Consider the following 25,280-nt stretch of genomic DNA (forward strand, 5'->3'; position numbering starts at 1 on the left):
CAGCGAGTTGATTCAGGAACTGCTCAGACGATTCAGTCAGATTCAGTAATGAACAGAGCCATTGAAAAAAAAACATATTCAAAGAAATTATTAGTTTATGAATCAGACATCATTAAATCATGTATAAGACACGGTTCAATAACTAGCTGCATTCGAAATAGGCTAGCATACTCAGAGTAATTATTTTGGGAACATTAAAAAAAGTATGTTCTATATTGTAAAAATGTGTGCAGTATGAATTTAATCCGGATTATACAAATTTACATTGGCCATTCCGTCATCATCATGTAACCTACCAGCATCAGTTGAATCTCTTCACTGTCATCCACAAATCCTCTACCATGGCCCCATGGGATAGGAAAGTATGCACTTTAGGCTCTCGCCAGAAGTTTTATGAATACTGTGAATTCATAAAAATTCAGACATACTACTCTTCTCACTGTTTTCGCCTACTATTGGTAACGTTAGATAAGTACAATTTCGCCATTCTCAGTTCAGGGAGTTGATTCGATTCTTCAACGAATCGATCGGTGCTGTTCTGTAGTCCAGTTCAACCGTAAAAAAAAAATGAAAAGATCCGACTCAAAGGAATGATTCACTTACGAATCAGACATCGCTAAATCACGCACAGCTCCCTCTAGACGTAAACATGTCTGCCATTCAAACACACCGCCATACATTGAATGCGCGCCAGCGAAAACACTGCTTCTGAAAGCACAGTGACAGAAGGACACACACAGCTGCGCCACGCCGGAGACAGAGGGCGCATTGTCTGCCCGCAGGACAGTGGACACACACACACGTGTACGTGTGCATGCATGCCAACCCATGTGTATTTTGCTTTCTTTACTTACAGTTCGGTAGTATCACATAAAAACACGGTGAAAAAACAATTAACATCATTGCAAAGCGAAAGAAACCTAATAATAACCAATTATTGAGCTCACCCATTCATCTCTACCATGGCTGTCTCTTAAATTCTAGTATACTGCTTACCTAGACAGCACTATGGGTATAGTCGCCCAAAACACCACAGCATTCGTTTTGGACGCGAAAGATGCCCAAAAGTGCTGTGTAAACTGGCAGAGCACTAGGTTGAGACACAGCCCATACACCACCCCATGCAGCCCAGAATCAAGGTTCACAGATCAGATCAATCTGATCATGCAAAAAAGAAGAACCAGTCAGTAGCCAAAACAGGAATCGACTCACCAAAGACCAGCAACAAAGAAAAGCAATCGGGTTGCGTCTAACAATGAACACAAGCATCAGCGCAAAACTGCCTGTATGTGACAGAGAGACACTCACTTGTCAGAAGTGACCCGCTCGGTCCACTGGCAGCGGCTCACACTCACACACGAGCGCGCGCAGACGGAATGAGCGCCGCTGTAGTGATGTGGATGTGGACCGCTGGCTTACAGCCTGCGCTCCTGAGTTCTTCTTCTTAATCTATTGATGTTTTATGGCGGTTGCAAACCAGCTTTTGGTGCATATTCCGCCTCCTACTGGGATGGAGTGTGTGGCTACGATATCAAGGCAAATTAAACATATATAATGCTACGTACATTTTGTTATATAACTTTATTTTCAGGAAATTTATAAGAGCTTTGTAACCTTTATGAGAACTGTTTCACACATTCTGTAATGCCATGTGCCAGCAGATCTCTACTTCCTCTTTTTGCTGGACTCTTTCCATTTCATATGCCCTACAGTTAATCAGCACATGCTCTACAGTGTCTGAAAGGCCACACTGAATACAGTGACCGGATTTGTGTTTTCCTATCATCTGGAGTGATTTATTAAGAGTAGAGTGTCCAATCCTCAATTGACATATAACTGTATCATTCTTTCTATTACCATAAGTAGTTCTTACATGACCGATTATACAAACGCAGCCCTTTGTCTCCTTGATCCCATCTCTCTCGCCAAATCTTTCAGACAGTTACTTTACTTTAACCTTTAATTTCTGATTTACTTAAGGGTATGTCAGTATTTGTATTCTTAAGAGCCTGTTTCACTATCTTATCCACCTCATTTCTTTCCAATCCTACATGAGCAGGGACCCATAAAAAAATTCAGCTATAATTCTCAGTTGGCATATTCAGTACAAACTTTACAGTACTTCTATTAATATATCTTATATATATTTTTTAGAATCACCTCTATCTTAGTTAATAATGAGGTTGATGCTGAGCCATATATTATTCTGCAATAATCAATTGATGACCTAATTAAAGTGCATTATACTCTTTTAAGACGATGTCTTGTACCACCCCAATCCACTCCCGCCAAGCACCTCAGCACATCAAACTTCTTTCTTACATTTTCGCTCCTGATTTGCTCGAAGAACTGCAGTCATCTTGCTCAAGCCTGTGTGGCAAAACAACCACATGGCTAGGAGTGGAGGAACTAGTCAAATTAACCGAAACATTTTCCACTTATCACCCCCAGTAGCCATGTCTTGAAAAAGAGCTTTCCAATATTGTCAAGAAATTATTTTACTTAGAAATATTCATGGCTCTATGGTAAACTCTGCAATTAAATGTTTTCAGGGGGAATAAAGGGGTAGCCTAATATATATAGTATGTGATGTTTTACTGTATCACTTACACAGGGTGTAATGGTGGAACTGAGTAACAGGGGGTTACAATGATGTTGTGTTGTGTTGTGTTGTGAGGAGCCCATCCCCTTGGTTGTGTGACTGGGGCCCAACATTTGTTGCTACACCCCTGGAGGCAATAGCCTAACTGCTGCTTTAAAAGGAGGAAAACTAATTTATCACATGCGCAAGTTCATAATGCTAAAATGTAATCAAGTTCCCCCTTCCCCCCATAAATATTTCACATGATAGACAGCCTATCCAATAAAAAAAAGCATAAAGTTTTCCATTAATTTTATTGAGCTCATCACATTTCACGCCCTCTGGCATGGTTTCCCAGTCAATTAATTAGCTACTGGGCGCAATGGAGCAATGGCGCCCCCTGGCGGATCCTTCGAGATGCTTTGCACGTCTCCTTGAACCTTGGAAACTAGTCTGTTTCTCACTGACATGCAAAGTTGCCATCCATGGTCCTTTAATGCTTTTCTTCGAAAACATTGACCTCATTATAAAGTCATATTAGCTGGACTGAATGTGTAAGATCATTAAATACTTAATGCAGAAAACTGGAAGAAGCATTTTTGATCTGCAGGAGATGTTTGTTTGGCTCCCAGGCTGATTCACTAACTAATCAAAACAATAAACATACATACAAACACTCCAACATACACATATATCATTCCATAAAGTTCTTCATATTTTCTTTTTTCAGACCTTGCAAACTGAGACAAGAACCGAGGATGAATCCTATTGCAAAAAGGCAATTCGTCACGGTTAAACCAGCCATTAAAGTAATCAGTCCTTCAGGCGATTAATCAGCACAGATGATTTAAGCCTGCGCTTCAATAATCAGGGAATCCATTAGTTAGAAGGAAGACAAAAACAGGACTGATTGTGCACCCTAGGCATGTAGAGAAAGAGACAAGTGGTAATGTGTGGGTGAGATCTGCAATAACAGTTTTTCAGTGTTCAGCTGAAGAAGAAAACAGGAAAGATGTGAATCGGAAAAGAAAAGCCCCTGAGAACTGGCCATAGAAAATGAGCTATTCGAGTCAGAGTTCTTAATCACGCCTGTCTGATGTACTGACCCTGTTGGACAGAACCGATTTCTCAGTCTGTGCTACGGCTGGGATAACTTAGCGGAGTCTAAGATGGAGGGGATTGTCAAAGTTCATCCTTCTCCATCTGTTTAAACGCTTCCAAGTCCTCCTGCCAATCAGCCATCAGCGAATCCACTGATTGGCTGCTGGAGTCTCCGTCCACCGCAGGCTCCTCCCCTTCATCCACGGAGGCGTAACTGCCAAGTCCCCCCACTGGCTGAACCGACTCTTGTCCTACGACTGAGTCATCTGTTGTCTGTTCCTGAGTAGTTACTTGTGATTGGTCGACAGGTTCTGAAGAGGCAGGAGAAGTGTTGTCTTTCTCCTCTGTGGAGCAGTCCCCTTCTTCTGCTCCATCCGTACCTTAAAAAAAGAAGTCAGTTGAATGAACTACAAGGAATCTAATTGATATCAATTATACATCACAAACAACACCTGTAGGCCACATGAGGTGTGGAGAATGATGACAAAATTTTGCCCTAAAATGAATCCATAAACTCTCGGTGTGCAAGGGCTACAGCCTTAATGTCAAAACACAGAAAAGTAATTTGCCATGGGTTCCCATTCTTATGTAGTTACTTGATACAAATGTATGTTTTTATAAAAACAAGCATAACTGCTTCAAAATGTGCATTTTCAGTTTAGGTGTATGTAATTCACATTAGAGCAATTATATTTGCCATAAAACTTGTTGCTTTTGTTTTTCTTCATTGAATATATTGTTAAATATTCTGTTATACACGACTATTGGTTTTAAACACCATTTACACCTGGTATTAAGATGAGCTTAAATGTGCTTTCGCGTTACAATAATGCAATTTCGACATTTGTCATTAAAATAACGCCATACACACAAGTGATCTGCCGAGACACATTACCATTTACACCTGGTTGTTATGTGTTTAAATACATCACTTGTGTTTGGATTTTGTCCAGACCCTCCCCTCTCATTTCATCACACGGTTATTTTGTGGAAGTGCAGAGTATGGCGCACAAATACGACTGAATGAAGGAAGTAATACGCTGCTTATAAGTCAGCGGGAAAGGAAGCAAATGGTAATGTCAATTCCAATTGTAATCAAGCTGGAGTGAATTATTTTGGTGCACTTTCTCAAAACCCGTCCCATAGTGCTTACGTGTTAGATCATTGGGCAGAAAGTAGATGGTCCCTTGAGGCTGTTCGAACACATTCTACCACATAAGTCTAAGCTATGAAAGAAATCTGGTCGAATGGGTATTTTTAACTACCACTGGAAAGTGGTCAAAAGTGAACAAGTTCAAAATGTTTTAGACTCCATCTATGCATCTATTTAATGTTTTCCACTTGAGATCTGATACTGAAAACACATATTGATACCAGGTGTAAACAGATCCTTAACTAGTTTAAAAATTTACCACCGCATCTATTTTCTTGCTGACATGCCTCCAACAGAGTGCCTAAAGAATATTCAGAATTTCCTACTAGGTGATGGCATTTATTTTCATTCAACTAGCAAATATAATCTTTGGAACATGACTCATTAAAAACAAGTGGGTTTGAAGCATGAAGGGAAACCCATAGAGGAGGGGTACTTACTGCCATCCAACAGGGTGCCCGGGAGGGCTTTCCCTTTAAATATGGATTCTGCTCATCCAAGAAGGTGAGGAGAAAAAAGTAGTTGAAAGAGAAAAGAGATACAAACACAGAGGGAAAGAGTAATAAAGGAAGAATAATTAGAAAGGAAAGAAAGTAGATGACGTGTACCACCTTCCTCACATATTAACATTTTTTTCATATTCATGTCTTCAGTCTGTTTTAGAAAGTGTCTCACCTCTGTCTCTAGCTTTATCACTGAGCAGCACCTCCACCTCCCTGTTCTCCTTTAGAGCCTCCAACAGGATGTTACCCTCTTTGTGGAACAGGAAAAGAAGTGGTAAAGTGACATCATCAGTGTTCCGCCCATCTCCCGCCATTTGGAACAAAGGAGCCGTGTCACTGCTGCTGCCCTCATTGTCATCTAAACAGAAACGACAAAGAGAATAATATGAAGATTTATTGATTCTGTAGAAAACATTGTTTATATTGTTAACTAAAACCATTTAAAGTAATCATTTTTGCTAATTGAAAATTTGAATAAAAATAAATCTTATACTTAATTGAAAAAAAATAATGAATGTTGTTTTGGCAATTAACTAAAATAAAAAATTTAAGTGCTAAAATAAAAATATATTAAAACTATTCTGAAATAATAAAAAAACTAATAAAAATTACATAAAATTACTAAGACTACAATGAAACTCAAAATACAAAAAATAAAATAAATATTTTAATGGAAAATAAATAACACTAAAATAGCACTGGTACAAAGGCACTGAAATGGCAATAAAATAAAACAGCCATGATCATATATACTGTAGTCCATCAACTACATCAGGGGTCCAAGAGGCCCCAGGGGCCCACAAAAGGGTTTTACGTGGGTCATTGGAAAATATGAGAAGAGAAAACTAAATATTTTCCAGATAATATTTTAAGAATTTGCTTGGGTTTCAGTAACAATATATAACCCACCTATCTAAGTTTATTTAGGGGGGAGTTCTTTGTGAGGAAATAATTTTATTAAGGGGACACTGGCATCAAAAGAACTGAAAACTCCTGATCTAAGTGACTTGACTCCTCATAAAACATATCTCACCTATGACAATGCCTCCAATGGCCCCAGCTTTCTGAATGTGCCTGGCCTTTTCTGCAAACATGCACTGGCCTCTTTGCAGCAGAGCGATGCGGCCTGCCACAATTTCACCGTTACTCAACTCAGAACAGCCGTTATAGGGCTCCGCTACAGTTACGAACCCACGCACCTAAGGGAGAAGTAAAATACACAGTATAGCATGACAAAAAAAAAAATGTATACCCTGTAGCAAGAACAAACCAAGAACAACACAGAAATAGCCAAAAGTGTGAAAGCTCATAATAAAAGGTCAGAGCTAATCATACTCACTCCAGAACTGCTTTTGGAAAGATCCATTCCAAACTGCGCAGGGCCTGCGGTCAAAACCACTCTACCAAAAAAGGGGTGTGAAACAATCTGAACAGCTCGTGGAGGAAGCTGCTCTTTCTGCTGCTGGCTGGACAGCTCCATCATTTCCTGCATGAAACGCATGCCGTCCTCTGCAGCGACTGCGCTCACCGCCTACAGTGAGGAAGAAAGGAACATTTTGCTTGAATCTACAGACAACTTAAATAGTATACTTCCTTTCTTATTTGTAATATAATAAAATATCGTTTGTGTTTATAACTATTATTGCTTTAATAAGAATAAAATAGTGTTAAAAAGATCAACACAGGTTTGCTGGGTCTGCATGGTACCTGGGTGGCATGTTGAATGAGTTGCACTCTGCCATCCTTCAAATGGATGAGACTGACACCCATTCGCCTCAGCAGCTCCAGATGTTCAGGGTTATTGACCATGAAGTCTTGAGCCCTAAGAGGAGGACGTCCCATACCAGGTTCTCTGCACAAGACAGATGAAAAGAAAACATTAAATAGCTTCTTGAAAATGTCCTTTTATTACCTGAGCACCTGTTTTGCATCTGATATTATAGCTGTAACTATATGTGATGCTAATTATATATCCCATTTCTATAATATAAAATGATGTAAAATGCTATTTAAACATAGACCAGCTGGTAATATCACTTTCTCACCGATGAGTGGTTGGGTGAGGACAACTCTTATCCAGCGCGCTCCTGACTGGATCGCGGAGATTGCGTGGGAAGGCAGGATCAGGAAAGAGTAGGCGGGTGTTAGGGCAAGTCCACTCAAAATTGGAGTCATCAAGCTCTTCTCCAGCCTGGGGTGACAGAGAGATAGTATATCAACATTTGATAAACGTAAAGATATACACAAACAGTAAAAACTGATTTGGCGTGTATGTGCAGTACCGTATTGTTTACCAAAGGGGGCGCCTGTGAGTTTGAAGCAGTGGAGAGGGAAAGAGGCAACAGATGAGCTTCTGTGGTAAAGATGTAGTCCTCTACATTGAAAGGCAAATCCTCCTCCTCAGCAAACAACAGGAACAGGTACTTAAACATCTCCGCCAGGAAAAACGAGTCCATGCTGATGAAGAGAAATAAAAATGCCATGAGACAACCTATCGCCCACTCTTTACTCATAAACAAGCCCTTCACAAAATCTTCTCAAACTATTTGTATAAAAATGTTTCATATAAACCAACATCCTCTTTAGCTACCCACAAACTCCTGCTCTTACCGGTCCTCGTGACTCCCTGTCCTCACATCCTTCATAGCAGCGAAGCCACAGGGAACCCGAGCGTACCGGTTCAGGTTCTCCAGTATGGTGCGGCCCACCTCCAGGTAATATGGATCTTTGGTTGCCTTCAGAGGAAATGAATCATTTGTATTGTCTCAGTGGTTAACAACATTAAAGTACATGGTCGAGTGCACTACAGCAGGAGCAGTGCAGCGTGAAGGAGGTCACATTTGCAGGCTGATGTGAAGGAAAATGATGTGAGTGAAGGAGATGTTGCATTGAGATTTAGTTTAGAACTCAGTGACACCTCTGTACCTTGTAGAGGAAGTAGGTGCTTTCTGCAAACTCTGGCCGGAGGGGGTGCTGAGCCCAGTGAACCCTGAAATCAGTGGTGAAGGCCTGGCGAGACAGTACGTGAGGGAGTGGGCCAAAGTCAAGAAGAGTTTGTAAACCACAGATATTGACGAAATCGAAAAGACACACAGCAGAAAAGAGGATCTACCTCAGGGAGGAAGTTGTGTTTCTTGGTAACCTGATAAAGCATTTCATGCGTCTCTATGGCCGGCCGGATATCCCCCTTTAACACCTGCAATGAGCAGAAAGGAGCAGAGCTCCTACGTTTGGATTTTCATGACTGAATGAAAACAAGACTGATGACTGATTACTCACCTGCAATCCAGGGAAAAAAGCAAGCAATGAGTCCATCCAGGTGCGAGCTGGCAGCAGGGGTTTGTGGATGTGGACGTCCAGTAGCAGAGGAGGTTGGCTAATATACTTCATAATGGATGCATAGTGCTGAAATACATGCCAAGCAAACACAATTCATGAATACAGACGAGATAAAGAAACCTGCTATATCATAGCAGAAAAAATAAAATGAGAGTCACACTAGAAAAAGCAAAAAATGTTTTGGATCCAACAGCTTTGGGCAACAAGATATAACTCCACATTCCAGACCAGGGCTTTTGTTTTGAATAATAATCTATTATAAAATAAATACAATAGTAATAATATTAATATAATGTCTAAAATATATATAAAAATAATAATTAAAAACAGTAAATTATACAAACTACCCCAGCCTACTAAAATAAATAATTCATTATTAAAAATATTAATAATAAACTATTATGAAATGTTATAATTTTTGTTATAATGTTAAAAGACACAACCTACTGTACTCCAGCCTACTAAAATACAGATAAGTGAATTGTGTGAAAAATACTGTTTTTTTTTTACACGATACATGAACACATGTTATATTGCACACTGTAAACACAATCAAAGCTTCAAAAAAACACGAAAAACGTGACCTTTAACAAAAGAATGACTGATACTCACAGTGTTAAAGCGCTGCAGATATTGATCATCCCCAAGTAGTATATAAGCCTTCATTAAGTACTCATAATAGGAATCTATGCCTGCCCCAACTCCGCTGTCTGTTAAGAGAAGGATTACAAAAAACACCATGATTCAGACTTGACATTTCCCTAATTAGTCTGTATATAAGTACATTTGTTTCATGTCTTGGATGGGTTGTAGGGTGTGATTCAGTCTCACCCCTGCGGACCCACTCTCCCGAGTGGATATTGATGGTTGTTCCCACCAGATTACTGTTCCTCTGTCTCTTTTCCCAAAGGAAGTCAAGAGCTCTTCTCGCATGAGCCTGTAAACAGTACAACAGTACACCAACACCCAAAATACTTCAATAGATTTAGTCATTGTAAGTCTCTTTCACAACATTCCTGACCTCATAATACTTTTCATAGTTCATAAAGAGTCACGCCAATGTTGTCTTTGTCGTACAGACGGTACAGTTATGTCATAAGGGATCTATGCTATAATTTTGTAGACTGAATGTGTACAAACATTCCAAGAATCAATACATCAGGCTGAAATGACGTCAGTGTTTCATTGTTAGTTTGTTACAAAACAATCACACCACAGTATTTCTACTAGCTTGGTGACCTTAAGTTCTCTAGTCAACATGGATTATACAAAACATTTCTTTGAACCCTAAAAATAGGACAAATTTCTGAATGTTATATGAGAAACTCAACAAAACTATGACATTTGTTCACATTTCAAACATTAGGCTATTTTACCTCAAATGTGGGGTCCCCAGTAAAGCGGCTCAAGGCTGCAAATTCTAGAATGATTGTCCCAGCACAGGCAGTGCAGGTGTCCGTTTCAGTGCCTGTACGGGTCTCAGGTCCACGGACTCCATAACGTAGGTTCACCTGTAAATAACGGATCAAAAATTTTAGGTATCAAAAATACAGGAAAAACTAAACACTGTAAAATATTATTATGATTTTTAATTTATTTTTATAAATGTAATTTATTCCTGTGAAGGTCATTATTTCTATCTTAAATGTCATAATCATTTTGGCGCTTAAGAAACATTTTTCCTTTTTAATGCTGAAAATATTTAGATATAGTTTGATATAGTTTTAACGACATATCTCGTTTTACGAGAAAAGATGTCGTTCCAAATTATCTCATCTTTTAACAAGATAACTATATGGTTTTAACAACATATCTCGCTTTAACAAGAAAAGATGACGTTTTAACGAGAAATCATTTATTACGAAAAATTATGTTGTTTTAACAAGAAAATATGTTGTTAAAATTACATATCTTGTTTTTACAACATGATTGAGTGAAAAAAAGAATAAATTTGTGGCAGATATGCATCAACGTAGAATCAGGTATTCCAGACATGTCTGCAATAAGTTTCTTTGAGTGTTCTGTGAGTACACAGCAAAACTATATGTCTGTATATTGAACTAACAACAACTGGGAAAGGAGTGGTCATGCTGATGATGAGACTGTGCAGCCATCGCTGGAAGTCACACAGTTAATTTCCCTACGGCAGACTTCAAATAAGCACTGCTACGATCAGAACAGCAGATTCAAAAGAGATTCAAAACAAGAGAATTAATGCTCTAAAAAAGACCAAAACATGTCTAAAAAGACTTGAAAAGGGGCATATTTCCATTCCAGTGATGGTTTTTGATCATTCATATTGTATATGCAATGCATGTACATGTGCAATTACTCACTCTAGGGTAAGGCAGGCCACTGCTGGTGTTAAATGCAGGCAGCAGTCTGAGTCCAAGATCTTTGGCCATGTGCAGCAGCTCGTCCTGATACCAGACCATTTGGCCACTTTCTTTCAACATGACAGCCATGGAATGGCCTCCAAGTAGTCCACTGTGGAGAACAGTAAAGGTTTAAATGACCGCAATTTAAAAATTTAGTCTTTTACTCTGTCAATCCATTTTGAAACTCTGACAGATGCCTTACTCACCCCAGCACCCGGATGTTGGTCTCAAATACGGACACCACGATGTCATTATCCAACCGTACATCCGCCACCACTCTCCTCACCGCCTCCTCAAACTCCACCGTCTTATTTAACAACTGTGAGATGTCAGAGCACGTCATGAGCAAACAAACATGGGTTTGACTTAACATATGAGTGTTTGTATGCAGTTCCAGATTCTGTTTGAGATGTTACTCACTGCAAGAGTGTCAAGAGTGTCAATGAGAGTGAGGGAGAACCTGAAGGAACAGGAAAACATGTTTTCATCTCTGTCTTTCTTTGAAAAGAACTAAATAAAAATAAATTTCTACTCCTCTCCATCTTTATTTTCTCTCCAACAGACTTACTTCCCCAGGGCATCATCTATATCCCCTCGACTGGGCTCTAGTCCACGTACTCTCCCACGGCAAGTCAAAGGCATCAGCTCATCTGCGGGGTAGGCATGGTCCTGTCAAAACGGAGATGAAATGTGATCAAATCAGGCAGATTTTAATTATTATTTTGCTGTTCTCTCAAACATTAATCTACCTCCCCTATCCTCGCCATCCTTTCCGTGCAGGTTTTTTGTCAAACTGCAGGTTTTTGCATTTTAGTTTCATACATCTTATGTTTCTAACCTGCTTAGACACTTTTCTGGGCATAACAGAGGCTTCTGGGAAGTATTTTTCACTGTTTAAGAACATTTATTTGCAAACCAGTGATATTAATGGGATCTGGCTTCATTTACTCACATTAATGTCCAAATTGATATGACTTCATTTATTCTGTGGAACTTGAAGATATTTAAAAGAACATTTCAACTGTTTTTGTCCGTACAATGAAAGTCAGTAGAGTCCAAAACAACACTTGACTGTCTTTCATTTTATGGAGCAGAATTTTTTTGTGTGTGGCTTTTTTGTGTTTCATTGAAGAAAGAAATGCAGTAAAATCTGGATACAGTGTTACTGTTAATTTACAGTAATTACTAGTTTACTAGTAGCAATAAATCTTGCATAATGCATTATTACATACAACTAGAAATAAACCAATCCCTAAACCTATGGTACATAATTTTTCCTACTCAGAACTTATTTGTGTAAAGATTTTTTTGTTAGTTTAAAATTTGATTGTAAGATTTTTTTAAAAGATATTAATACTTTTATTCATCAAGGATGCATTCAATTTATCAAAAGTGACAGTAAAATATTTATTATGTTAGAAAAGATTTCTTTAGTATCACAGTCCCCCAGAAATATTAGGCAGCATAACTGTTTAACACTGATAACAGAAGAAATGTTTCTAGAAGAGCAAATCAGCATATTAGAATGATTCGTAACGCTGAAGACTGGAGTAATGGTTGCTGAAAATTCTGCTTTTCCACCACAATAATATTAAAAAAATTAAATAAATGTTAAAGTAGAAACCGTTTGTTTTAAGTTTATAATATAAGTTCACATTATTACCTTTTTTAGTGTATTTATGCACAAATTAATGCAGCCTAAGACAATAAGAGACTGGAACATTAGCATTAACATTTCCTTGTACCCAACTGTTAACAAAGAACGTTATCAGTCACTATGTACATACCATGTAGTTTTGATAGGCGTGGTCAAACATTTCCACCACTTGGTTCCTGAGAAGCAAAGGCATTTGTCAGATAAAGGAAAACTTTCTGAATCATACAGTAGGCAAGTCATCATTTTGCATTTCCTCACACAGACCCATACCTCAGTTTATTCTTCTCATCTCTACTCATGGTTTCCGACAAACTGATGGAGGTTCTCATAAGAAACAGCAGCAAAAAAGCAGGCAACATTGTTGCAGAATGAAGCATCCACATGGCTCAAATCCACTGATTTCACAATGAACTTCACGTAGATGAAGACACCTTAGGCAGGTGTCTGAGTCAACTTTTCCTATCTTAGATGTGTGTATTTAGCACCAAGTTAGAGTTGCTCCACCTCCAGTCCATCATTTTCAAATTTAATGTAAAAAAAACTTAATGCAGGGAAGATTTAGTAACACCCACAGCATTTGAATACATTCACTGTTCTAGCTCAATAACTTTACAGTTCCTGTTTATATCTGAACGTCTCACTTGGATAAATGCAGCTCTTGCATTTCTGAGATGCTTCGAGTTTTAGTGTCTATTACAAATGACTAATGAAGAAAGAACTATCAAGAAAGTCCTGTAGTTAGTATTACACAGCCAACTGCTGTTGTCTCACCTGCCTGTCACCTTTATAACACGCAGGCACCCATGTGACACGTCTGCATGCTACTCTCATCACCTACAAAACAACAACACAACTACATCACTGTAGATCCCCAGCAGAGACAGGCTCAAGAGGAGCTCCAGATGGGGCCATGAGGAAAGATGCTTCGCCTCTAATAGCAACCATCACCATGGGTGACACGATCAGCAGTTTACATCCCGAGAAAGAAGGAGACCCGATTAAAACTGATAGCAATCAGATAAATAGTATGCGTGTTCCAGTGCCATCTTCGTGATACTAAAAACAAGTTTAAATCATGTAGAAAATGCTGCGGCGTTATTCAAGAATAAAATATCCAGCGAAATGTTGTTGTCAAGACGATATGATGAAGAAACAACACGATTTATTAACCCGTCATGCTTTGTTGTTTAGCTCACCGGCTAACATTAACCCGTCGATGACAGTTTGACACTAACGTTACTGAACATATGTTACTGAGGCAGAAACGCTGCTGAAACCAGCGGAAAGACCATCTTAAATCTGTTCTTCGATCATCCATGAGTGACTAAAAGGTCCATTCAGCTGTCCGATTCCGACAAATAAAAAATATTCCGTTTAATAGTGATTTTACGGCAGGTGTGATACAAAGAGCTAGACGTCTGTCTCTCACGATCGCCGAGTGAATGATGACGATCACCCGTCTTAGGACAGATCATAGAAGGACGTCAACATTCGCATCCGGGGTATACGCCCCGTAAACTGTGTTGTGCAAAACTACAGTTCCCAGCCTGCCTTTCGAGTGTTTTACTTTTACAACAACAAAAAATAAAAATAAAAATTAAATATAAAACAAAAATGTATAGAAATAACAGAGAAAAAAGTAATAAAACAATAAATTATTATTATTATTATTATTATTATTACTATGTAATGCATCTTACTAAAAATACACTTTTTATGACTGCTTGAAATTCCTTTTGGTATAGTTTGAGTACACGTGTAAAAATATTAATAAATAAATAAAATGAAAAATACAGTATTTGTGTTATTTTTGTTTTATTTGTGTTATATTGCTTTTTTAGTGTGATTAATTTAATGTCAAATTATATTAAAAATGTGAAAAATTATTTAGTTGTGTGTTTATACGTAAACTTCTATCTATGAAATTCGCCTCGTCGAGACTAAGGAAAGTAGTGATATTGTTCCAAAAATTATCAAAATTTATTACAATTATTTATTTCAGAAGAAGAAGAAGAATAACTATATTAAAAAATATAAAATATAAAACTAACATAGAACTATGATATAATTAAGAACATGAACAATAAAGAATCTTAAATATAAGAATATGTTAATTAAAATATTAATAAGTTACGGTAACACTTTAGAATAATGGTCCATTAGTTAATGTTAGTTAACTACTTTAGTTAACATGATCTAAGCAAGAACAATCCTTCCACAGCATTTATTAATCTTAGTTGATGTTAATTTCAACATTTACTAATGCATTATTCAAATCAAAAGTTGTGCTTGTTAACATTAGTTAATGCACTGTGAATTAGCATGAACTAACAATGAATAACTGTATTTTCATTAACTAACGTTAACAAATATTAATAAATACAGTTAAAAAAGTATTGTTAATTTTTTGGTCATGTTAATGAATAAATTAACTAACATCAACTAATGGACCATTATTCTAAAGTGTTACCAAAGTTACTAATATTCTTTTTCATGCACCTTACAAAGATTTCACTTTGTATATGTGTTTGCTTTTTTTTCATTGGGTAATTACTATGTAATACAATTGTGAATTAATTGTATTTACTAGATAGCCTATTTATGCTGTTGTAGACGATTTTTTTTTTACATAATTTATTGCTCCAGTAAGCAATATGCTCCAGCCGCAATGTCTATCTCACATGACAAGAATGATTTTATAACTAGAATGCAGATTTTGTTTTATAACTAGGTGACGGTAAAGATTATATATATATATATATATATATATATATATATATATATATATATATATATATATATATATATATATATATATATATAGATATATAATAATAATACAATCCCATGACATTGTATGTATTCATTACAACATATTTCTTAACGTAATGCATTAAAAGTCCTCTAAATAAAGTAACTTTCTGATTTACCACATATTTTACTTTTCAAGATGTGGCAACGCAACAAGTCAGTACATTTCCTGTTAAGCACGCATCACATGATTGTCACGTGCTGTGACGTCATTTACAAACACTCACGGACCAGCGGGCAGATAGTTCAGTGACTGTCGAATGAACACTGCCCGAGCTCTTTAAACGCTTTTATCGACTGAGAGAGAAGGTAAGACACCGTCTTTTATATCTGGAATGAATTCAAATGTAGTTGGTCGGTCAAGTTTAATAATTATGTTGTGAACATACCTTGAGACTTTTCTGGGCCATTTATAACCTGATTCTTGAACAAGGAATTGCTTACGTGGAAAGGCTTACGTGATTGACATTTTGTTGTTGTGTATCTATGCAGAGATGTCTAAAAGCGTAAAAAAGCTCACAGGGCTCGTGGCAGCTACATTCACACCACTCACTGCAGAAGGGTGAAATATTATATTTCTCAATAAAAGTATTACAGAATAATTTACATGAGGTGTAGTGCTCTGTTCATTGATCTGTTCTTCTTTGCTGTTCTTTTTCTCAGGGAGATCAATCTCTCTGTAATTGGACCATACATTGATTACTTAATAGAGAAGCAGAATGTCAAGAGTGTGTTTAGTAAGTCTATGTATTTAATAAAAATGACAAAAATGGGGAATAAGGCAGCCTGTTTTACTCATTTCTATTATTTGTAACCTAAACCACCTTGTTTTTGGTAGTAAACGGCACAACAGGTGAGGGCTTTTCTCTAACTGTGGACGAAAGGAAGCAGCTTGCTGCAGCTTGGTGCCAACATGGAAAGGGCAAGTGAGTTATTGCATATTTATAGTGTTTGTTCAGCTGTGGACAGCAAAAATGTCTAAGGGGACAAGGGTTGTTCGACAATACAAAACAATGACATATTAACAAAAAATATATTTAATGATGATAAAGAAAAATTTAAATGATTAAAGATATGTTCTAAAAGGCCCAAAGTGTGCAAAGTTGAAGAAACACCGTTATTCATAATAATAGTAATAATACTTTATTACTTTTTTCCTTATAAAAGTTTCCATTGCCAGAGGTTTAGTTTATTTTATGTGTTTGTCAAGGCTTGAGCAAGTGATTGTTCATGTTGGCTGCATGAGTATAAAAGACTCTCAAGAACTGGTGAGCACACATCTTCACAATCTCTTTTCTTAACACGCATTAACTGCATTTTTCATGCATATCACATCTCCGTTTTCATAACAGAAGACCCACATTCTCCTTTTGTCTCACTTGTTGCTTATCCATTCGTGTTTCAGCATGTTCCCTCTTCGTGACTGTGTGAAAATGCTGAGTGGATGTTTTTTTACTTTTTCTCAGACTCGGCATGCCGCCAGTATAGGGGCTGATGGCATAGCAGTAATCTCTCCTTCCTATTTCAAACCCATTAATGCAGGTTTAAACATTATTTTCCTAAACACTACATTATAAATTAGTTTACATTTTTTATATTTCAAACCATGCTTATGATTTCTCTTCCTCTTTTCACAGATGCATTGAGGTTGTTCCTAAAAGAAGTGAGCGCCTTTGCTCCAGATCTTCCGATGTATTATTATCATATTCCAAGCATGACTGGTGTTGCGTGTAAGTGCAGCTCCCACACGTCATCATTTCTGGCAGTCAAAACACTGATTGTAAATTCTTTTGAACTGCATAGTACAGAATGAGACAGGTTCTCACTGATTCATGAAGTCCAGTATCTATTTTGTCTTAATTTTTCAGTGGATGCAGCTGATGTGCTAAATGGGATAGAGCAGATGATCCCCTCATTTCAGGGAGTGAAATTCACTGGGACTGACTTGAGGGATCTCGGGCAGTGTGTCTGTTACAGTCAGTCCCATAACTGGTCTGTAATGTTCGGAATAGATGAGGTATACAGTCCCCGCACTCGTTCATCTACTGCATTTTTCCTGCTAGTCTAACATTTAAATAATGTGGTTTTAATTTTACTTATTTTGCTTTACAATTTGTTTTGCAGCAACTCTTGGGAGCTTTGGTACTCGGTGTTCATGGAGCAGTAGGGAGGTAAGTGTCAACATCATGGCATCCTGGAACTCTTTATCTGGCCTCAGTTGTTATGAATTCATGACCTTTCACTGTTTTTCTTGCTGTGGTGTGGATTTGCTTCTTGTATTTTGTTATTTAGTGACCGATTTGGTTGTTGGGATTAGTGTAACCTCAGTTTTGGATTACATTATTATTTTAAAGGAATAGTTCATGCAAAAATGCTTTTGCCATCTACATCCTGGATGGCAATTTCAGGAAATTTTCATTTTGAAATGCATCGCACAAATTTCGAGTAATGGACACATTCTTGGCCACATCTCATGTCCTCTCCTTTCCTTAATATTTAACTGGAGACCATGTAACACTCTTTGTCCTCTGCAGCACATATAACTACCTCGGACGCATAGTGAACCAGATGCTTGCTGCTTTTTATAATGGCAACCACATGCAGACCAGAGCCCTGCAGGTACAACCTTCATCCCATTTTGCATGTGCAATTCTCATTTAGTGATGCTTTTTGACTTTATTTTATCAGCATGTTTTTAACTACAGAAGTTAATGATTTGATTTTCTGTTTACAGTTTGAATTTATGGAGGTTATCACATTTGCTAAGAACCTTGGTGAGTTGATTGTTTTCCACATGCATTACCTTTCAAATGTTTGGATCTCTTTTTGAATTGTCTTTTATGCTTACAAGTATTTGATAAAAATTTACATGTAAAAATATTAGGTTTTTTTATATTTTAATATATTTCTTAAAGTATTTAATTCCTGTGATGATAAAGCTGAATTTCCAGCAGCCATTACTCCAGTTTTCTTTGTCACATGATCCTTCAGAAATCATTGTAATATGCTGAATTGCTGAAAATTTTATTTTAATTATCAGTGTTTAATTTTTTTGAAATGTTGCCACTTAATGTCTATTTGGAAACAGGACCTATTCAATACATCCTTGCTAAATAAAAAAAAAAAACTTACTGATCTCAAACATTTGAAAAGTGTCCGTAAGACTTGACTTTGTTGTGTATATTATTGAAAGGAAGTTTTCATTAGAATTATTATTATTTATGCTCTGCAGGTTTTGATGTGTCTGTGAATAAGCAGGTGATGAGTGAAGTGTCAGGGTTAGCAATGGGTCCCCCTCGACTCCCGATGCTGCCATGTCCGGTCTCAAAGGCCCAGGCTATTGCACAGAAAATCAAAGACTTCTCTCAGGGACATTAAAATGAAACACATTTCATTGAACCTAACTGAAAACTCCAAATAAATCATTTGTATTGTTAGTGAACTGTAAACGGTGCCACATTTATTACACTACAGTATATTAATGTACTGTACCTTTTTTCATACTTTATACTTGCTTTGCCTGATTAATTTTTTTTATTGTCAACACATTTAGCATTTTGTTTTCTCTAATTAATAACATTAAAATGAAACAAGAAATTTTGGTAAACCTACTTGAATTACCCAACAGAGTTACAAATAATCCTCAGTGTTACTGATTTATTCTCAACATGATATACTGGTTCTTGTATACCTGAATGTTTTATGAGTTTTGCATGTTTTGTTTGTTCTTGTCTTGGGTTAAAAAACATATGCATATAAAGTAATTTTTATTCTTTAGTACTGTATTAATGACCTTCTTTTAACTGATGTTGATGTAATTGTTAACTAATCCAGGCTGCTGAGGCAGTGGTTACTGACCAACTATATCACCACTGTGCCCTTGAGCAAGACACTTACCAAAGTATTTCTATGTAACGTTACTTAATCGTATACTCTTATCTCTTTTAGATATTCTTTTAATGATATTTAGATAACAGAATGAGTCCTTTCCAGAATCTATTCAAATGTGAGTGCTGTTGTCCATGGACACTAAATGCTTTGTGGAAAATCACATGCACCACACTGTTTTAATCTCTTGAGTTTCGCATGTTTGCAGAATACTGCTCAAAAAGGGAAATTTTTGTATGTTCAGATGGAATTAATAAAAATTATTATTCATTATTAAATGGAAGATACTGCTTTGAAGTTTGTATTCGGCCTCATAGTAGCCTGAAATCTAACCACTTTAATTTTTCTGTCTAGTCAGTGATTATTAATTAATTTTTATTATTTCTATTGTTTGGCATTACCTTATTTTCTTCCCCCTTAACAATTTTTTTTATCTGGGTTGTTAGAGATCCCTAGAACAGAGGTATCCAGTCCTGCTCCTGGAAGGCCACTGTCTAGCAGAGAACTTCAGCCGCAATTAAACACACTTAAACCAGTTAATCAAGATCTCACTAAACATACTAGAAACTTTCAGGCAGGTGTGCTGAGGCAAGTTGGAGGTAAACTCCGTAGGACAGTGGCCCTTCAGGAAACTGCGATATTTAGAAGACAAAGAATGTATCTCTTTTGTCTGATTAATCCAGCTGTCATAATGCTGTTATGTCATTGCCCTCTATTATCTGTGTTCACCCCTTTTCAAGCCTGTGGTGGGAATCTGGCAGAATGACACGGAACAAATCGAACCTTTTAAGTGGATGAAGTGTTCCTGGCTCCTTTGTCTTTTAGTTTAATTTCATAATCTCCCATTAACAGCAACTCATATATATAATTCCATTTTTTTTAGATGTTTAAAAACAACTTAATAAAATTAAGTCTGATTTCTTATGTATTGATTTTTTGTCTTAAATACCTTTTTGTGTGACAAACAATGTATGGTTAATGTTTCACTACTGTTTCAGCAGGACACATCCCAGACTGCACTATCATCACCTAATCAGTTGTTTTACTGCTGACTCCACAGTTTGACTGAAACAAGCACAGTATTTCACAGTACATGACCATTTGTCAGCAGCAGCAGCAGGAACAACATTAGCAATTTCCTTCCAGTGAGGATACAAGTAAAGAGAACTAAACTGTGTCTAAAACAGACACCTCAGCTCTTTGAAATTCAGGTCATGACCACGTTTCCTGTAGAAAAAGCTGCCTGACTACAAATCAGAGACTGGACACATAGTGTGGATATCCTTTAAATTACTTTTGTAACATCTCATGTTGTTATCAATAAAGGTTTTTATTATTATTATTATTATTATTGGAGAGTGTCTGCCACTAGTTCTTTATTCCTGGGTCAATGTGTAAAAGACATTTAATTTCATATGAGAAATGCTGCCATCTAGTGTCTGCTGAGTGCACCAGCAGTATCTGTCTGCAGCAGCCTAACTGTCCTGACAAAACATGTTAAATAGCAACTGATTTGATCTTCGAGAGGGGTCAGAAATCATAAGGACCACAGTTTTTTAAACAGTGTAAAAAATGTAAGCTTAGGCCCTCTGTGATTTTGTGGGGCTGACACAAAATAGGCACACAGAAATAAATTTTTCGTTACTTTTATTTGAGCTATTTTATGTCCAGAAACGTATATGTAAATATATTTATGTAACTTGTATAGATAAATATTCCACTGTGGAGAGATGGGTTAACTGACAACAAGATATGTGTCTACTCTGGTTAAAATAGGTCATTACCTTTTTTAAACTAAAAAAAAAAAACTGTCCCTGGTAAAATATCAAATAAATGACTCAAAACTAAATGATTAACAATAATTTATTTACTTCAAAGTCAGTATATAAAAATATCTAATCCCCATTCACACGCGGAACCAATGATAGTGGTTTAAAAAAGTAAAGCCCTGCGGGACAATAATACAGCGACGCCAAAAATGCACGTATTTCCGGCCAGCTCAGCGTACGGAGGAGTGTTGTGGAGCTGTAATCCAGACACAGAGATTTAACAGCTGTTAACCGCTTCATATACATCTGCTGTGGGTACATTTTACATTTTAGCGAAATGGTGCTGCTGACAATGATCGCGCGTCTGGCGGACGGACTGCCGCTGGCCGCTTCAATGCAGGAGGACGAGCAGGTAAGAACTCAGTGATATCGGTGTGTTTTATCATTTACTTTAGGCCTATGCGTACTGTAAGCGTAATAAATCAAAGAACAATATCTTGAAAACATTACGTTTACATCTAAAAGTGTCTAGTTATCTGGATTTGTAATCCACAACAGCAAATACTGCTTTAATCTGGCCTTTATAAGCTCAAATTGCTGTAATTAGACGTCTGTTGGAGTATTTACATTAATTTGAAATGCTTTATTTGGAATCTAACAGCGTAGTAAATCTTGAGCTATTATATTTTTCTCCATATCGTTTATTCTCGGTGTGAAAGATGTAATTGGCCATACACAGAGGGGCTTCATTAGATGGATTCGCATCATTTTGATCAGATACAGCGCCCTCTTCTGTCATGATTTGAACTCACACCATATTCTTCCCACCATACTATATTTAATCCAATCGTTTTTTAATAAACAGATTAAAAACGCAAACAAATCAGTAACATCATTAAAAAATATTAGAATAAAAATATATATTTTTAATATCACGTCAAATTATTTGTACAAATGTCTGAATTTTAATGCCATGCAACTTGAATTATTCACAAATTCTTTCCACACTGTGAACTCTAGAGAAAAATCATCATTGATAAAAGCTTCTGCTAAATGAATAAATGTAATGTAAATTTGTTTGCAACATTACCCCCAAAAACTATCCATGTTTTAATCTGAGTATATTCAATACCTGATGCAAGCAATATAGAGGAATAAATATACAATTAAAAATAAATGTATAACATTTAAAAAAAAAATGGCTGTATTCAAAGGAAGAGTTCACTGAAAAAGGTTGTCATAAAACTCACCTTTGTGTTGTATGATGACTCTCCTGTGTAACACAGAATGAGGGTGTAAATATTTTTGTAAAATAACATGCTACATTTTCTCTGTACATTGAAAGCATACAGTGATCTGTCAAGGTCCACAAAGGCCCCAAAATGATTCTAATGGTACATTCCATAATGGCTATACTCCTAAGATAACTCTGTGTGAGGAAGAGAGCAACATTAACATGTTAAGTGTGCTTTGTTGAAATATTGTACAAATATTGCACAGTCAAGACAATATATTTCTTCCATATTTACCATAAAGAATGAATATGTGATTATGACTCTGTAACTTCTCTTTCAGCTGAACTGATGCAAAACATCTTGATAACTATCTCCTATGTTTAATTGTTTTGATGCTAAAACATTGTTGATGTTTAGAGGATCAAGACAAAGTTTGGGGCTTTGGTAGATTTGAAAGATGTAAAGCAAAAAGCTTCCATAGAGTTACTCCGAAAAGTGTTAATGTGACTAATAGGTTTCCCAGCCGTTTTATCACCTTTACAACAGTCTCTTGATTTAGGTCTAACATCTCTACGTTTCCTCCTTTCCATGCTGCCATGAAGGGAAGTGAAAAGGTTTGTTCACCTTTAGCTTGTAAAAATCCCTCTGAATAGGACTGAGTCAAATGTAGCCGAGTAAGAGTGACTGTGTTTTTATCTAATAAATTTGCACTTTGTTCTCAGATGGGTCGAGATCTCCAGCATTATCAGAGCCAAGCCAAGCAGCTCTTTCCGCAAATTAAATGAACAGAGTCCAAACCGATGCACTTTAAGAGGCTGGATCAATGGCCTTTCAGTAAGTTTACTGCACACTACAGCTAAAATCATAAATAATTGATCATAAGAAGCTGAGTTTTTTCCATTTCGAGATCACATTAAATTTTTAGTTCTAGTTTAACACACAAACCTATGTGATTGATTGAAACGCGTAGCTAATAAAATATTTCTTCTCACCTTTTTTCAAAGCTACGTCATAGAGAAAGGCGTTTGCTATTTGGTGCTCTGTGAGGCCGGGTTTCCTAAAAAGCTAGCCTTTGCTTATCTCGAAGATCTGCAAGCAGAGTTTCATGAACAGCATGGCAAGAAGGTGCCCACGGTCTCCAGGCCCTACTCCTTCATCGAGTTTGGTAAGAGCCCTCACTGTAACCAGAGCTTCATTTACTCCCCATCAAATGTCAAGCTTGTAATTCTGTTTTATTACCTGTCCAAAGATACATATATTCAGAAGACCAAAAAGTCATACATCGACAGCAGAGCACGCAGGAACCTGAGCAACATCAACACAGAGCTACAGGATGTACAGAGGATCATGGTGGCCAACATTGAAGAAGTCCTGCAAAGAGGGGAGGCCTTGTCTGGTAAATACATCTTGTGAACCTTTTTTCTCTCCTTTTTTTTATTTTTAACAGATGTGTAACCTCTATTTTGGAGGCATTTAAAATGCAATATTTAATCAAAGCTCCATGTTTTTAATTTATTTTAAAAGTGTAAATTGAAATGCTCTGTAAAACAATAATATGCTTTTAATAGCTTTAATGACAACATCAACAAAAGTTTAGATTAATAAAAATGCAAATGTATAAATGGGGCTCTAAAATCAAGTGAAAGTCCAATTTTTTTTGTGCATTACCGTTCTGTTTTTTTTTTCAGCAAGGGCTCATTAAATAAACAAAACAACTGTTTTCAGAATTGATTATAATAAAAAAAAAATTACCGGGTATTTAACACCAAATCATCATAATCAAGCACATTTCTAAAGGCATGATTTCTGAAGGATCATGAGACATTAAAGACTAGTAGTGACTGCTAAAAAAAATCATCTTTTCCATTACAGAAATGGAATACATTAAAAAAAATTATAGAAATAGAAAACTGTTATTTTAAGTTGTGATAACATTTCACTGTTTTACCTACCGTATTTTCCGGACTGTAAGTCGCACCTTTTTTCATGGTTTGGCTGGTCCTGCGACTTATAGTCAGGTGCGACTTATTTATCAAAATTAATTTAGAACCATTAACCGAGAGAAAACATTACCGTCTCCAGCCGCCAGAGGGCGCTCTATGCTGCCCAGTGCTCCTAGGGTCTACACTGAAGACATAGAGCGCCCTCTCGCAGCTCTAGACGGTAATGTTTTCTCTTAGTTCTTGGTTCTACATAAATGCGACTTATAGTCCAGTGCGACATATAAAAGGTTTTTTTTTTCTCGTCATGATGTATTTTTGGACTGATGCGACTTATACTCAGTTGTGACTTATAGTCCGAATAATATGCTATATTTCTAATCCAATAAATGCAGCCTTGGTGTGTGAAAGACTTCTTTCAAAAGCACTGAAAACAACTTGCAAAATTTCAGCTTTTTTCTCTTCATTTCTTCACGTTTTTTCCTCAGCATTGGACTCGAAGGCCAGCAACTTGTCCAGCCTGTCCAAGAAATACAGAAGTGACGCTAAGTACCTGAACACTCGCTCCACGTACGCTAAGCTAGCTGCGGGGCGTCTTCTTCATCATGTTGATCGTATACATACGCTTCTGGTGGCTGTGAAGTATGGGATGTGCGGAGGGAAGAAAAGCTACAGGTGAAAAGCAGACGGACTCTCACAAAACGACAAGTTCCCGTTGTGTTTTAAAGTTACAGCTTGTTCTGAAAGACTGTTGGATCTGGCAGTTTCCCTCCTAACAGGCTGTCGAGTCCTAGCATGATCCTCACTGGAATCTGTTTTATGAACTACACGGAAGTTTGTCTACACTTGTTTGAAATGTGAATGAAAGAGATAAAGTGTGTTTTCCTGTATACTGTACGTCTTTGTAAAATCCCTCCATTCATGG

General features: G+C 37.0%; 2 protein-coding genes and 1 pseudogene across 5 annotated transcripts; 2 read left to right on the forward strand and 1 right to left on the reverse strand.

Moving 5' to 3' along the window:
• Positions 1–2,876: 2,876 nt before the first annotated feature.
• On the reverse strand, positions 2,877–14,190 carry LOC113107206 (ER degradation-enhancing alpha-mannosidase-like protein 3). 4 transcript variants are annotated; one of them, XM_026269548.1, is made up of 21 exons: positions 12,983–14,190; positions 12,843–12,888; positions 11,624–11,724; positions 11,476–11,515; positions 11,262–11,374; positions 11,014–11,164; positions 10,054–10,188; positions 9,509–9,614; positions 9,290–9,387; positions 8,618–8,743; positions 8,451–8,534; positions 8,264–8,347; positions 7,949–8,073; positions 7,633–7,795; positions 7,384–7,529; positions 7,046–7,190; positions 6,678–6,869; positions 6,372–6,537; positions 5,511–5,696; positions 5,276–5,323; positions 2,877–4,062 (listed from the first exon to the last, which is right to left on the reverse strand). In XM_026269548.1, the coding sequence occupies exons 1-21, from the start codon at positions 13,093–13,095 to the stop codon at positions 3,764–3,766; spliced, it is 2,667 nt and encodes an 888-aa protein (XP_026125333.1). In that variant the 5' UTR covers positions 13,096–14,190; the 3' UTR covers positions 2,877–3,763. The 4 variants fall into 4 exon arrangements, with proteins under 4 accessions (XP_026125333.1, XP_026125332.1, XP_026125336.1 ...); XM_026269547.1 differs by having other exon boundaries at positions 7,621–7,795; XM_026269551.1 differs by lacking the exon at positions 5,276–5,323 and having other exon boundaries at positions 2,877–4,056; positions 7,621–7,795.
• Positions 14,191–15,725: 1,535 nt separating this feature from the next.
• Positions 15,726–19,708, forward strand: LOC113107207 (N-acetylneuraminate lyase). The gene is made up of 12 exons (XM_026269552.1): positions 15,726–15,832; positions 16,016–16,085; positions 16,187–16,260; positions 16,362–16,449; positions 16,734–16,791; positions 16,990–17,065; positions 17,161–17,253; positions 17,392–17,540; positions 17,648–17,694; positions 18,058–18,142; positions 18,258–18,297; positions 18,756–19,708. The coding sequence occupies exons 2-12, from the start codon at positions 16,018–16,020 to the stop codon at positions 18,899–18,901; spliced, it is 924 nt and encodes a 307-aa protein (XP_026125337.1). The 5' UTR covers positions 15,726–15,832; positions 16,016–16,017; the 3' UTR covers positions 18,902–19,708.
• A 1,683-nt stretch (positions 19,709–21,391) lies between these two features.
• On the forward strand, positions 21,392–25,140 carry LOC113106729 (vesicle-trafficking protein SEC22b-B-like; annotated as a pseudogene).
• Positions 25,141–25,280: the final 140 nt, after the last annotated feature.

This window comes from Carassius auratus, chromosome 8, assembly GCF_003368295.1.
Source record: "Carassius auratus strain Wakin chromosome 8, ASM336829v1, whole genome shotgun sequence".
NCBI lineage: Eukaryota > Metazoa > Chordata > Actinopteri > Cypriniformes > Cyprinidae > Carassius > Carassius auratus.